This window comes from Colobus angolensis, unplaced genomic scaffold (genome assembly GCF_000951035.1).
Source record: "Colobus angolensis palliatus isolate OR3802 unplaced genomic scaffold, Cang.pa_1.0 Scaffold360, whole genome shotgun sequence".
Classification (NCBI taxonomy): domain Eukaryota; kingdom Metazoa; phylum Chordata; class Mammalia; order Primates; family Cercopithecidae; genus Colobus; species Colobus angolensis.
The window spans coordinates 1,184,166-1,201,144 of NW_012116933.1; the positions used below are offsets into that span (position 1 = coordinate 1,184,166).

Consider the following 16,979-nt stretch of genomic DNA (forward strand, 5'->3'; position numbering starts at 1 on the left):
TATTTGAAAACTGACAAGCAAATTATAATATTTAAACATATTTCCAAGTTATATCTCAAATTCCTTTAATATATGTTAACTAGGAACAACTAATACAGAAGCTATGCAGATAGATACAAAGTGGCAGTTTCATCATTTTAATTCTTATTGAGATAAATGAATACATTTGGTATTTACATGATTTCATTAAATTATACAAGAATACGAGGTCTCTTAATTTTTCTTTTCCTAGTTAGCTGCATGACCTTGACAAAGTTACTAAATCTCTGTGAAGTCTGATTTATCAGTAACACTGAAATGCCTTTTTTTTATCTTACTCTATTGAATTATACAATCATATTATTTCTCTCAAATCAGCACAAAGCTTATAAATTCTAGTACATCTGAATATTCCTATTAAAGAAATACAATCTTGACGGACATAACTTATAAAATGGTGGTATCGAGCAAAATAAGTGTTCTACATCAATGACCAAAGCAAAATTATCTTATAAATAGCACAATAACTAGGACTTTAAATAATCTGTACTTAAGTACTTAAGATAAATTGTTAAGTAAAACATTACTTTTTCCTTTTGTGTGATAACTTTAAAAATTTTGATAACTATTAATATAAAAATGAAAGTACTGTCCTCTAGAATAGTACCATCCAACAGAAATTTCTGTGATTATGGAAATGTTCTATGCTGGCTAAAAATAGAGGCCACTAACCACGTGAGGCTACTGAACTACTGAAATGTGGCTGGTGTAACTGATGAACTGAACTTTGGTTTTAAAATTGTCAGTTATTTAAGTTTTGTCACGTGGCCACTATGTTGGACAGTATAGCTCCAGAATTAAACATTGAACTTTACTTTGTTTTTTGAAAAAGAAGCATCATTACCTAAGTGGGAGCTTCTTAAACTACATTAAAAAAAAAAAAAAAGAAAAGGAAAAATTCAATATCCCTTTTACTTGACTGCAATATACACTGCATCGAAAATAAAGCATTTCCTCAAAAAACAATCACTAGTCAAGTTATTGTTAAACGACATGCATTAAGAAATAAGTGGAGAAATATATGCAAACTAGTTAAACAATCTGGAATGTAAGTAAAGCAAAATGTATCCTTTCTTCTTAATAACAATTAAAATAATTATATAATTAAATAAGTAGATATTCCTTTAAACTATCTTTAATTTAAATGAAAATTAATCCAAAATTTGTTTAAAGTCACGGTACTCAAAAATTTTCTACAGCTACACTTTTTACAGTACCTGAAAGTTCACAAAGACAGACAGAAAACACTCCGACTTGCTATCAAGATGAGACTCAGCCTCAAGTGTAGTATTTGAGACCTGACAAACACAGACACTAACGCTGACCTTATGGATTTTTTAATGGAAAATATATTTTATGTGGGGTAAATGGGAAGTCTCTATACTAACTTTGCAATTTTTCTGTAAATTTAAAACTGATCTAAAACAAAACATTTACTAAAAATACAGTGTATGAATACAATCTTTTCCATGGTTGAGGTCATATCTGAATATAATTAAGTGCAAAAATTATGCTATTTTCATATTTGTCCACTTTGCTTTACCTTTCTCTTTGAAAATTTTCTAGTCCAATTATGAGATACATAGTTGTTTCCCTGAATTTCCTATAATCCTGATGCCACTCCTGTAAGTGAAAGAAAATATTAAAAATGTTCAAAGATTTGAAAACTACTATGAAACTGTTCAAAAATAATATACTATTCTGCTACTATTTGAATTAATAGAAACAAAGAGTTCAAAATGAAGATACATCAGAACTAAAATAAGACTTTACTTTCTGGCACACAAGACTATTTATTAATGTAACATTAAATCTAAAAATTATCAGGCATTGATATGAAATTAAATAATAAAGATTTTACTGGCAGATAACAGAAATATAAAGGCAGGATAATCCATCACGTCATCTCAAAAATTCATCAGTATAAAATCATATTATTGAAATATTATTGTATCTACATCAACTCATGGAAGAAAATGAAATTATTACACTGAGTATGAATCAAAGCTTGAACACTTATACTTGATACATAATTTTAAGAAACTAAAAAAAGTTATGATAGATTTATTTAACCTTTTAACTTTGCAAATGTGTGGTAAATTTGACTTTAAGTGTGTAGGTGAATAGTTTATTTACATGAGATACGGTAAAAGAATAGCTGCAGTTCACATCTCAGTACCCCTTCCCACCCCCCAAACAACTACAGGGCATGTAATAAGACTAAATAATTCTAAGGTGATATCCTATAACTCTTAAAGAGAACGAAGTCAAGATTTTCTTAACTTACTTTATAATAATAGACTCAAGAAAAATAACTGAAATTCAGTATAGGATAAATTGGAAAGAGAATACTGATAACAAAAGTGTTAAGGCTTTTATATAAACATTATAAACAAAAATAAGAAACACAGACACGTTATTAGCCAACTATATTCTCTTTGAATATAATTTTTTTTTTTTTTTTTTGAGACAGGCTGTCACTCTGTCGCCTGGTCTGCAGTGTAGTGGCATGATCACAGCTCACTGCAGACTCAACCTTCTGGGTTCCAGCAATCCTCCTACCTCTGTCTCCCAAGTAGCTTGGATTACAGGTGCACGCTTCCAGTTCTAGTTAATTTTTAAATCTGTTTTGTATAGACAGGGTCTTGCTGTGTTGGCCAGGCCAGTTTCAAATTCCTGGCCTCAAGCAAGTCCCTGTGCCTTGATCTCCCAAAGTGTTGGGATTATAAGCATGAGCCACCACACCCAGCCTTAATTTTAATTTTCAAGACATAATTTTCATGCTATTAGATATTAATAACAAATAAAGGTAAAATTTGTCCTGCAAGAATAAAGTTAGCTTTTCTGGGGAAGGTCTTCAAACTGTCATTCCTTGTTGTCATCAGAATTGCCTTGGAAGTTGTGAGTACGCAAACTTTTTCTGTAAAAGGTCAGACAGTAAATGTTTTAGACTTTGCAAGCCTCATCTTCGGTTACTCAACTCTGTAACTGCAGTGTGAAAGTATCTACAGAAAATATGTATACAAATGACCATGTTCCAATAAAAGTTTATTTACAAAAACAGGTGGTGAGCTGGTCTGCAGGCTATGGTTTGCTGAACCCTGAACTTAGAGCAAGATCAAAAATATGAGGAATATGCAGACTCTAAAAACAAGTCATTTAAATACTTGTATGATTTAATGGCCCTGCAGTTAGAATATGAGAAGGTTTGTGAATAAAAATATGATGAGTCCAATCCGTTGAAGCAAACTAAAGGAAGTGGTGCAGAATCAAGTCACAATTAAAAATCAAGTCCCAGGAACACCAATCTTGGGGACAAGGGTAGAGCTCTCAATCAATTTGAAGGGTACAGATTTGGAGTCATTATTAGCTAAAAGATGACTTGCTCCTCAGGGTCAAGATAAAACAGATTTTGAATTTCTCTGGCTCTAGATTACATATCCTGGTCAAAAATATCCAGTCAATGAGTGCCTTTTATGGATAAATGAGTGTCTTTAGGCTTTTACCTATGTTGACTTTTAAACAGCTTTGCACAGGAGCCTTTCACAACTGAAATGAATATTTGCATATGGAATGAACAAGAAATCAAATTTTATTTATTTTCCAGAACTATTTATTAAAAAGTCTTTCTACTGTTCACTAATTTGCTTGTCAGAGATAGAAGGTGGACTGGGATCTTTACATTTCCATAACATTTTTCAGTCGGCTTATCAAGCTCCATAAAACATCTTGCTGGAATTTTGATATGGCCTACACTGAATTTATAAAGCATTTGGGGGAAAAGTGGTATCTATATATTAATAATATCAAGTTTTCCAAATACCATATGTATGCCCATTTATTTAGGTCTTTGTTAATGTCTCCCGATAAGTATTATAATTTTCCCCACAGAAGTCACCTGCACCTTTTGTTAAATTCATTTCTATATACTCCATAGTTTCAGATACTATTGTAAATGGTCTCACTTTTATATTTTCTTTTTTTTTTTTACTGGCATAAGGGAATAAAATTGATATCTGACACAAGTTTGCATGTTGCAAAACACTCTTACCAGTTCTAATAAATCAGTTGTAGATTTTACTTGAATTCAAGATAAAAAAACTACAAATAATGATGTCTTTGTTTCTCTTTTCCAATATTTTACTTTTCACTTATTTTCGTTGCCTTGTTTTTGATAAGAAAAATTCTAAACTTTCAATGCTCACAATTCTATATATTTGCTGCAGTTTTATTATTTCTTATTTTTGTTTTTAGAGACACTCTGTAGTGAATTAGGTAGTTACTTTATATGCCAAACTAGCTAAGGTTTTCATCAATAATGAGTGTTTTCTCTATCTTTCCTCTTCTCTCTTTATATAGTGAATTACACTAATTGTTTAGGGAATCTAAAGTGCCATAATCAAGTTTGTAAATGGAACCAAATATTAAGCAAACGCACCCAAGAAAACAACTTAAAATTTACTAGATTTGTAAACTTAAAAAAGACAATGTATAAGGTTAAATTTAAAAACTTGAAGAAATACTAGGTGTATGAATTCATCAATTAAAATAAAGAATATTTTAAAGCCAAAGTTGACAAAAATAATTTTGTGCACAAAAAAAATCCCACGAGCACAAGTGCCTATGTAAGTGCTCTCTCACACACAACACTGTCTCACAATGACAAATATATATGGCATATAGTGACTACAATGAATCTCTAACTTCCCCAAAATATATCTGATGAATTAAAGTGAGGAAAAAATACAGCCCACAGTGTATAATTGCACAGTGTAGTGCAACAGTTAAAGCAGGTTCTACTAGCCAAGCTGTGAACTTGTGGCTGTGAAAACCTTAGGCAGGTTACTTCACTGTTCTATGCCTTATTTTCTCGTGTGTCAAATGGGAATAAGAACACCACCTACCTCACAGTGTTACTGTCTGAATTAAATCAGTTAATACATGTAAAGGGCTTAGACAAATGCCTGGCATAGTGAACCGAGATCGCGCCACTGCACTCCAGCCTGGGCGACAGAGCAAGACTCCGTCTCAAAAAAAAAAAAAAAAAAAGAAAGACAGAAAAATGCCTGGCAAATAGTAGGCTCCTGATAAATATTACTTGTTAATATTATGTAACAGCAATTTCTAAGTTGATTTCAAAATTAACAATGTATTTTACTTCGTTTTTAAGCTAGAAAAGTTCATTTAGAAAGTAGTTGAGAACTAGTATTGAAATAGAAAACCAAAAATCTTCCTTTTTTGATTTTAAACTTTTTAGTCTACATGCTATCACATCATGTTAATCCTAAAATCATTTATAAAATTATTAATTACTTGAGCATTGACCTGGAAACTTAATTTTTTACTCATCATTCATAACAAATTCAACTTCCGCTGGGCTGAAATGAAAGGAGTATCAGTGAATTACAGAATCCCTAAATCTGTAGTTTAACCTCTAAAAAAGCACATTACCTCATATTCCTCCAAGTTTACTTCTTCAGGTTTTATCATTTCCAGTTTGGCTTGAGCAACTTTCATTATGTTGTGACACCTTAAAAAAAAACATATATATGTGTGTATGTGTATATATATATATTTGTAAATCAAAAGCAAAAGCCATAAACACTGAGCAAAAATAGCAATACTTTTTTATAGAAACAACTTCTAAATAACCTTAAGGGAAAAATATTTTTGGGACCAATGTTGGAGAATTACAAAGAAGATAGGAGCAATAACTCTAATTCAAATTTACTGTGTTGTATTGATATATGGCTTTTAAATTACATTTAACTAACACAGTTTGCATACGAAAAAAATGAAACTTTTTAAAAATAATGTGCACCTATTAACCAAGCTCAAGAGACACTGCATCTTCTCCCCCTACCCCACAGTATTATTTACTCTTAAATACTAAAAAGAAAGAGTCTAAAATGTGCCTATTATCTCAGATAAAAATGGAAACATTCCAGTGGATTTTATGATCTGAATCAGTGACAAAGAAATCCTTAGAAAATGTATTTATTCACATGCGCATAACTCTGTCTTTCAAGCACAAGGTTATCAAAACAGATTAACTAGTTATAGTCAGATAATTGCAAAAGATTGAAAAGTCAATGTGATTACTCTATTAATATCTTCTCCAAATTAAACAGCATAGATCCAGTGGAACTCGGTACACTGATAGTACCAATAACGAGGGTTACAACAACCCTATTTCTGACTCTCTGCAGTCATATGTATCAAAATAAATCATGTCCATACTGCTACTAATACAAATAGTAGTGGCCAACATTCATTGAGCAATCAACCATCTATCAGATATTGTTCACAACTATTTATTTGTATTATGCACAGAATCCTACATTTCACAGCACATACATAGCAAGACAGGATTGATCCAGATGCTTTGCTTCCCCTCATATTCTTCACTACACACTTTTCACTCAGTATTTTTGAGACATTCATAAAAGGATAATCATTTCAGAATTAAAATTACAATGAACTGCAAGACAGCATCAATGTTTTTATATACGAAAATGGGCCCTAAAATTGTTTCCTAGTGCCATTCATTCTAATTAAATTGTGATTTTTAACATTAGTAGTTTTATAGGACTTTCTGAATAATTCTTTATAAAACTAATAATCCAGAGAAAACATTCTCTGGAAATATTCTATAGAATATTTTCTATATTCTACAGAAATTTCTATAGAATATTTTCTCTTTCCAGAGAAAATGTTTCTGCGTGAATCTAAATTAACCTTTCTAAGCCTCCTCTTTATGTCAAAGAATGTTTATATTTTATCTGCAAGACTAAAACCTTTTCTCCAGTGAGTCTCTAATAAGGGTGATTTTGCTCCCCTAGGAGTTATTTGACAATACCTGGAGATATTTTGGTACGCCACAACGTGGGAGCTGCTACTGTCATCTAACAAAGAGATGAGGGATATTATTAAATATCCTACAATCATAGGACAGCCCCAAAAACAAAGATTTATCTAATTTAAACTAGGTATATAGTACAGAGGTTGAGAAGCCCATTTTTGTTTCTAAAATATTGAGTGTAGTAAGTGCAGTGATTACTTGATTCACAATTAAAATTTATTAAAATGATCTAAGTTATTCTCACTTCAAACTTCAAAAGGCCACAGACTCCAGCAACTGTTCACATTGAGTTCAAATTGTTATGTATTTATTAAAATATGTGCCCATGCATATATAAAATAAATACTCAAGAAATTATCCTGGAAATCTGCATGAAAAAAAAGAGAACAATTTTAGCATAAGAATTTTATATTTTTAAATTACCTTTCATCAAAACTCAAATTTCTGTCTCCAAATTGTTCTAGCAATGTTTTCTCAATGATCTTCTTTGGTGTCTGGTTCTGGATAAAGTAGACCACGACATGATGTAAACGATAATCGGTTTCTGGTGGGGTGTCTTCTTGGGCCAACTTAACCAACCTTGCATATTCCAACTTAATTGCCTGGAAAAAGCAATGAAAATGACAACTTTGGTTAATTATTTAAACACCTAAAAATCCTTCAATATTACAAGTTTAATTCTTCTTGCATTTAAATATTTTCTTTTTTTTTTTTTTTGGCTTTTAAAGTATTACAAACAAGGCAGGTACATCTAAGAACACAGTCCCATGTTCCACAGTCTCAAAGCATTTCCTGAATAACTGACCACAGAGCTCCTTCAATTTTTTTTTTTTTTCAAATGAAGTCTCGTACTATCCCCTGGGATGGATTGCAGTGGCGCGATCTTGGCTCACTGTAGCCTTCACCTCCCAGGTTCAAGCTATTCTCCTGCTTCAGCCTCCCAAGTAGCTGGGATTATAGGCACCTGCCACCACGCCCAACTAAATTTTTTGTATTTTTAGTAGAGATGGGGTTTCAGTATGTCGGCCAGGCTGGTCTCAAACTCTTGACTTCATCATCTGCCCACCTCAGCCTCCCAAAGTGCTGGGGTTACAGGTGTGAGCTGCTGTACCTGGCCACAAAGGCCCTTCTTTATCCCTTCACTATATAAATGTTCTTTTTGTTTCCACACATGAAAGTGGTAAAATAATATGTCTAAACTTACAATGTGAGTAATTTTGTAAAATTTATCAGAGCCTAGTCAAAGTCTATTCACAGACATCATAAGATGGAGATGGCAAGTTTTCCCGTTCTGTTTTACCTTTCTAAGCATCAGTTTGAATAAGAAAATTCTAGAGTTGATATATAGCTCCCAACAATACTCAAATCTGAAAGAAAATTGTTCTTAAATGCATAGTCGTATTATTGAAATTAACTTTTAGCTGAATAGCCCACAAATAAGGAATGCAACATCAAGCCCTGGGGTTATAATGATCACAAAAAGTAGTACTTATTGCTTTTACAGTATGTAAATTTTATTAATGTAAGAATAATAACAGTTATATATTATCACTATTATTACCTTGAGGTTTAAACTTAGTTTTTCTTTAACAAGAATATCTCATACAAATAAGGGGAAATAACAAAGACTAATGCATGTTTTAATACACAAGCAAAATCCAGAAAATATCTGACCATATAGAAATATATATATAGACTTACACATCAAATATTGCTATGTACAAGAGGACCATATGATTAAGATAAAGCTTTACATATTCATTTATATTATATCTACATGTAAATTCTAGCTCTAATAAGCATAAACATTTTGAGCTTCAGGCAAGATTACAAAAAATCCATTCAATTAAAAAGTCTTTTTAGTTTAAAAAGTGCATGCCTTTCTTAAGTAATTCTTTGACATCCAGATGTTATGACCTATATGACTGTATTTTACAGATGGGAGAAAAAATAACTGATAAACATTAAATGAAATATTCTAGTTACATAATATCATACTTCATTAAAAGGAAGGCTAATATGTTCTTTCTATACAGCCTAAGATTATAAATAGAATAAGGAAACAAATTATTCTAAAATACTTTTCCCTTGAAAAAAACTGACTTTTTTTTTGAGGATATACATGTCATTCCAAAGTCTTATGTGAATAAATAACACCATAAATATCAACTGTATTTTAATATATAGGATTATCAACGTTCACTGTGTGCCTAGTTAGCACACGTAAGCTTTGCTTAGAACTCATTAAAAATCTTCCCATTATCCAAATTTGGAAAAAAAAAGGGGGGGGGGAACACATACATAATAATCAAAGTATACTGAATTTGAGAATAAATCTAAAACATTAACAATTCAATTACTGCTCTTGTTGATACGAACTTTAGGCAATGATTGTCACAGGCTACAGGTCACTAATCTGAAATGCTTGGGACTAGAAGTGATTTCAATTTTAGATTTTTTTCAAATGTTTGCATTATGCTAGTTGAGTATTCCGAATCCGAAAATCAACGATACTCCAATGAACATTTCCTTTGAGTATCATGTTGGCACTCAAAATGTTTTGGATTTTGCAATATTTCAGATTTTGAATTCTGGATTTGGGATGCTCAACCTGTAACAGACTTTTAGAATGTTCAAATATTTCATTCATCATACTTTAGTCCAAAATAGCATGAGCAAAATAAAACAAATTTGTAGCGAGTCTCTTAAAATAATATTGCAGGTTTACATACATGGAATGATCCCACCAAATGGTCATCAATCCCCTACCTACTTTCAAAATAGAAGCTGTTTTAATAAATAGCAGATTTCTGTTACAGAACTGAAATATATAATAACTTCTTATACTCTAAGATTATATGTTCACTTCTTGATTTTGCTGAATTTAAGATTCTCCTAATTTTCACAAGCAAATTGCCAAAGTCACAGTACTTTTCAATATATAGGTGTTTAAATCAGCAGAGGTAGAAAGACACTTCTAAATTTCTAGGAGCTATTTTTCAGTCACACAAGAAAACATTTTTACCAGCATAAATGCATTTCTTAACTATTTTTATACACTTCTTTTTTAAGAAATTAACTTCTAAATTTCTAGAAGCTGTTTTTCAAACACACACAAAAAATTTTTACTAGCATAAATGCATTTCTTAATTATTTTGTATACACTTCCTTAAGAAATTTTATGGCTTCTAAAATATACTGGAATCATATTTATCCAAATTCCCAACAGATGTTCCATGCTGGTATATTTAGCAGAGTTCTACACAATCTGCCATTATGAGTAAAGTTAACATTATATTTGTCTCATATTACTTCCTCAGAATCCTGTTGGCAGCCTATGCTAATTATTTTAGGTTAATTATCACAGACACTGCAATGAAATAACCATGCATTTGCTAAATGAAATGTGACACTAGTCATTAGATGACAGAACTGCTTTGTATTTCATTTTTTTAACTTTTTTCACTACACCTTTAATCAGGCTCAATGCCATTTATTCAGTCTTATTTCCTATCACCCTGCAACAAGGATCTCCCTTCTATCTAGGTTAGGCTTGTCTCCTCACAAACGCACACATGCCTTTGTTTCTTCTCCATTATGTGTGATACCCTTTCTTGCTCATTCCCCATCTACCTACGGATGACCTATTCAGTAAAATTAGTTTTAAGCCATGCTTTTGAGACCTTGTTCAGTTCTAAAGATGCAAATAAATTCTTCTAGAGAAATAGACTTTTCTCTACTTTTCTAAATAATATTATAAAACCATATTCTAAATTTATAACTTATTGACTTAATTTTTGATATAAACTCTCTCTCTCTCTCTATATATATATATATGAAGATACCAAATATATAAATATTTATATTCTGGAGGCAGTTAAATCTAATGGGAAACTGATGAAATTAAAATTCAAAAAGCTAGATACATCATTTATAATTAATTGTGACATAGAATAAGGCACATAATCTTTTAAGTCTGACTGCTCTTATCTCTAAAATAAAGTTGGTTAAGAGAGTTTATGTGTATTTTAAAATGCTTATGGGCTATTTTTAAAAAACTGACAGTGCTAAGAAATGAAGAAAACTTACTTCAAATTCCAGAGGACTGAAATACTATGGGCCATATTCTTTGACCACACTGTAATACAAATAGGAATTATAAACAGAGCTATCTTGCAAGCTAAACACTTAGAAAATTTAAAATATGGCTCTAAATTACTGTTGAGCCAAAGAAATAAAAAACTGTACTAATATGGGAATCTCAGATATCAAAATTTATTGGGCTGTTAGTCAAAAAAATTTCCAGGCCAGTCATGGTGGTTCACGCCAGTAATCCTAGCACTTTGGGAGGCCAAGGTGGGCAGATCATCTGAGGTCAGGAGTTCGAGACCAGCCTGGACAACACAGTGAAACCCTGTCTCTACTAAAAAATAGAAAAAATTAGCCAGGTGTGGTAGTGGGCACCTGTAATCCCAGCTACTTGGGAGGCTGAGGCAGGAGAACTGCTTGAACCCGGCAGGCAGAGGTTGTGGTGAGCCGAGATCATGCCATTGCACTCCAGCCTGGGCAACAGTGCGAGACTCCGTCTCAAACAAACAAACAAAATTAGCTGGGCATGGTGGCAGGTGTCTGCAATCCCAGCTGCTCGGGAGGCTGAGGCAGGAGAATCACTTGAACCTGGGAGGCAGAGGTTGCAGGGAGCCGATACTACGCCACTGCAGGCTAGCCTAGGCGACAGAGTGAGACTCACTCTCTCTCTCTAAATATATATATCTCCAGTTTGAATATAGTTGGAAGGAAGACCAAAAAGGGGAAGAACACTCACTGGTAGAAATAAGAAAGGTGATAATACAGAAAAAAAATGTTTCAAAATTTCTTGAAGAATAACACATATAACTTTGTCGATAAACTACAGTATCCTACCAGATAATAATCTAGAAAAATATAAACTACTAGAACTGCTTTCAGAGGCAGAAAAACTGAAGAGACTCTGTAAAACTTAAAAGTTTGCTCGAGAAATCTGGTAACACGAAAGAAATCAAGCCCACATTGTTTTAGAGTTGGGCTGTTAGGTCAAATCTTCAAGGACCAGATAACTTCTGTGATACCTAAATTGCCACAGGGCCTGAAAAATAAGAGTAAGCCTCCTTAATGATTATACAAGGCTGGTATAATTTGTATCCCCAAAATTGACAAATACAAAGCAAGAAACTATAGATCAATTTTGTCTATGTACCCAGATGCCAACACCCATACTCACTTTTGGTAAACCAACAGTGTGGTGTACAAAAACAAAAAATGTTTACAATAATTTTTTTTTAAGGTAGATCAAAGTTAAGACCTTAAGTATTAAGAATTAAGGAGTTTATAAGTATTAAGAATTAAGGAGAAATCTGTTCAGCATCTCAATAGATGTATTATAAAATTTCTAAATTTCAATACCAATCAGTTTAGTGGGAAACCCTTATCTAGTAATTTGAGAGCATTTTAAAATTCATAAAGTGGAACCAAAACTACACATTGTACATAATAAAACACTGGAGACATACTCATTAAAATCAGAAACTAGACAAGGCGCCTACTACCATTATTTCAGTATTGAGAATATGATAAAAATTTCTGATCACCACACTAAAACCAGAAATGAAACAAGAAATAAAGATATAGAAAATAATTATCGGGAGACAGTTTAGTGAAATAATCAAAAAAATAAAATGCAAAAACCATTAGAAAACAAAGAGTTCAATAAAGTTAACTAAATACCACATAAGCATGTAAAATTAATTAGTTATCCCATCACCGACCCTTTCAATAACCTGGTTAAAAAAAAAAAAAAGAAAGTGGAAGTAAATGACCCTATTCAAAAAGGCAAAAAAAATTATCTAGGAATAAATTAAACAAAAGGATATAAGACCATTATGAAATAAAATTGTAAAACCTTACTGAAGAATACAACAAAAGACAATAAAAGTGAAAAGGCATACCATGTTCCTTTTGGGCAAGACTCAAAATAGTAAAAAAAAAAAAAATTATCTATTTCATGTTAAATTAACACAAAAATATAATTCTAAAAGGATTTGGAAAGGAAGTAGCAATTGCTTTTAAAAATCATCATAAGAAAAATGAGACTTTCCAAACTTCTTGTTTATAAAAGAACAAAAATTACTAAGTGTTCTTCTAACAAAATGTGAAAGTGTATTACAAATGATCTATAATAAGATCATTTGTATTCAGTGTATTGTCCAAAAACTGAAAATTAGATCAGTGGAATGAATACAGAGACCCAGAGACTGCTCAGAGCTACTTAGTACGTGATTAAGTATAAATCCCTGATAAGGGATTTAGTATATGTATGATTTAGCGTATGTGTCAAGTCAGCGTGAAAAGCATGCATTAGTCAATATTTTATGTTTAGACTATCTGGATATTTTTCTATTCAGAGAAAACTAAAATCTTCTATCTAGTAATCAAAACAAAAGTATTATAAAACCATGAAAGCAGAATTAAAATTTTGCATAATTTTAAAAGTGATCACAGGCCCAAATCTATTTTTAAAAAGTTGCTATATTTTGTAAGATCTAAGAAATTATGTATAGTAAGACACAAAAAATAAATTTAGAAGACAAATTATAAACCACAAAATATAATTTGCAAATTATAGATGAATCAATTGTCTTAGAAGATCAAATGTTCATTTAATTAAAAAAAAACCTCAATGTAATAAACATATAAAGACGAATGACAGTCAACATAAATACCAACTGCCAAAATACTTAGAAAAAAAAAACTGACCCTCACAAAGATCAAAGAAATATATTTTAAAAAATGGGATTACACTTTTAATGTCTTCTTTTAGACAAGTATCAATAGTAGAACAAATTGATGTAACTATATGTAGGCAATTTGATAATATTAGTATTTAAAATCTGCAAGCACTTTGACTTGTCAACTCTGTTATGTTCATGTAAGTGTTCAATAATATATACACAAAAATGTTCACAATATTGAAAATTACTCAACTATTCAGCAACAACAATGCTAATAAGTTTAGTAAGAATAGGTAACAACTTGGGTGTTCTTTATGTGACAGACACTGCCTGATGAGTTCCACGTGAATTATCTCATTTAACTCTCAAGATAACTTCTCATATAAGTGAATAAACTGGTTCTGATAATTTAATAAATTGCCTGAGGTCACACAATTATTAAATAATAATGCTAGGATTTATACCTAGGACTTAACCATAGAGACCTTGCTGGTAACAGTTAGTAGGAGACAGAGCTTCCTAAATTAGAGTATGAATAAGTGATCAGTGTGCTGACATATTGCTCCCATCAGCCTCTATGGTGGGTGGAAACGTACTAACTTTCTTCAAATTTGTTGTAACATGCATACCCTATTCTAGGAGAACATTTAAATAAATTCTGATACACTCTAGGAAACAAAGGAAAAATACTGAGAGAAATCTACAAATCCTGATATGAATAATTACATACATACGAAAAAGAAACTCAAGAGCAAGAAGCAAACAGAAAGGGTACACTTCTACTTTTATTTATATTATAAATATAGGATGAATGTCTGAATCAAAGTCAGTCTCATCTATCTCTCTAGGATATACAAGGAACAATCAATAGATGCTCACTGTGGAGTGAGAATTAGGAAGTGAGAGAAAAACATTTACATTCTACATTTTGGATTATGTATTACTAGTTTACACATCACTTTTTCTAGGAAGCCCTCTAGGTACTAGCTCTGTTTTCTCATTTTATGTTCTTTTTCCACATTAAACTGGTTCTTTATCATACTAATTAATAACTCTAATTAATGTTTCTTTCCCTAGCAGAAAATGAGGTTCATTAAGGTAGGAACTCAGTCCATCATTATCCCAGCTATACCCACTGGATTTAGGACAATGCCCTGCATATAAACAGGTGATACCTTTTTAGTATGTCCCTCAAGAGAAGGATAGAAAAAAATTATAGTCACAAAACAAAATACTATGAGAGGGAAGAAATGACAACTGTATAACATGGATGAAGCTCCAAACACACAGCTGAGTAAAAGCAGCCAGACCAAAAAGGACCTAGAGTAAAAGATGCCAAGTGTATAAAGGTCAACAAGAAAACTCATGTATATTGTTAGAAGTCCAGATAATGGCTACTTTTGGGTATGGACAGACTGTAGTGATGGGAAGGAGGAAAAAGGGTACTTCTGGAGTACTCCTGATGTTCTACCTGTTGGCCTAGTTGGTGGTCACATGGGTAAACACACATTGTGATAACCCACTGAGTCCGAAGTACAAGTCTGAGAGCCTAAAGGCAGGATGTGTAACTGACTTGAAAGATGTGGCACCTAAAACTCAGGCTACAAATGTACATAACCAAGAGGAAAAGAGTCTTCTTTGGCTAAGCATGGAAACACTGGACCACTGACTTGAATTTAACAAGATGCACGCAGAGTATTTTTTGCATTAACAATTTAGGCCTGCGTATACTTTTAGGGAACACAATTTCATTAATACTATGTTGATAAATATTTCTTCCCCTTCATATTCCTTAAAAGGCCATATAAATAAGGAAAGTATCATTCAAAAAACAATTCACTGAGTTGTACTTTTTGGCATGTTTTATATTCTAATAAACATTTTTATATCTATTGAATAAACAAAGTGATTAAGAGACATTTCAAAAGTAAAAAAGGGTGATAAAGTTATGTCAAGTGGGGACCATTATTACGAAGCAATGAAACAACTATTGAGAAAAAATTTTCATAATACAAAAGTATTACTTCAATAAACCCTAAGGGTACTTTAATAGATACTGACAAAATATTTACAAAAACAGAAATTTTAATGTCTTTTAAAACAAATGAAAAAAGCTACACTAATCCTGTAATTGTAATTATAATATGACCCTCCCACCTCTACACATACATACAAGCAACCAGTACTTTGGAAATATTCTGTTTTTGTCTTCTGGCTTTTATTTTTACTTATCATAACAACTTTGTATTGCTTTCTTCTGAATTTCATTTTTACACAACAGAATCTTCTCTCTGTAAGCCATTGTTACTTGGGGATTTTCTATAGTAGAAACTAGTCCTAACCAATAAAGTTAACTTGAGAGAAGGACTCAAGTTAGTGTAGTATAGCCCAGTCTCATCCTCTTGCTCTTTTTTTTCCCCAGATCTGCTTTGCCTATTAACTTTTCATACTGCATTCTTATAGGGCAGACTCTCATGTGGGAGGGCCTGTGGCTGAAAGAGTTCCTGTGACTGGTTGGTAACTTCCTAATTCGGAGGTTAAACTTTAGCAAGTCCACTTACTCAGACCTGTTTCATATAACAAGACTGATAGTGGCATCGCCATTTTGATCACTAGCAAACATTTAGAGTATTAAAAAGTTGGTCTAATCATAATACATAAGGAAATCCATATTCAGAAGTACCTAAACGGCACAGAGTTAAAAAGCTTTCTTTCATAGCCAAAAAGCTAATGTAAAATAAACCTGACCAAGATTTTTTCAGGATGTGGCAGGACACAAGAGGTATTTAAAAAAAAAAAAAAAAAACACAACCCGGCGTGGTGCCTCACGCCTGTAATCCCAGCACTTTTGGAGGTCGAGGAAAGCGGATCACAAGGTTAGGAGTTTGAGGCAAGCCTGGCCAATGTGGTGACACCGGTCTCTACTAGAAACACAAAAATTAGCTGGGTGTGGTGGCAGGCTTCTATAGTCCCAGCTACTCGGGAGGCTGAGGCAGGAGAATTGCTTGAATCTGGGAGTCGGAGGTTGCAGTGAGCCGAGATCACACCACTGCACTCCAGCCTGGGCGACAGATAGACTCCGCCTCAAACAAAACAAAACAAGACAAAACAAACAAACACACAAAAAACCTCTTCCCTCAATTTATAACACACTAAGCACAAAAAAGAACAAAAATTTAAAAATACTTTATCTAATTGAGGGGAACCGGAAGACAGAAGCAGCCACCATGTTAGATTCTGTGGTGTGTACATATTTTATGAATTAATACTGAATGTTGATGATGATTAGAATCAATCAAAAAAAGGTACAA

At 32.4% G+C, this 16,979-nt stretch overlaps 1 protein-coding gene across 1 annotated transcript in view; it reads right to left on the reverse strand.

Annotated features, from left to right (window-relative positions):
- The window catches only part of USP25 (ubiquitin specific peptidase 25), a 144,110-nt gene that overhangs the window by 6,984 nt on the left and 120,147 nt on the right, over positions 1-16,979 (reverse strand). The window contains exons 18-20 of the mRNA XM_011953426.1: positions 7,325-7,503; positions 5,491-5,569; positions 1,583-1,662 (exon numbers count right to left, since the gene is read on the reverse strand). Of these exons, the coding sequence (XP_011808816.1) occupies positions 1,583-1,662; positions 5,491-5,569; positions 7,325-7,503 (338 nt within the window). The remainder of the gene's footprint in view (positions 1-1,582; positions 1,663-5,490; positions 5,570-7,324; positions 7,504-16,979) is intronic.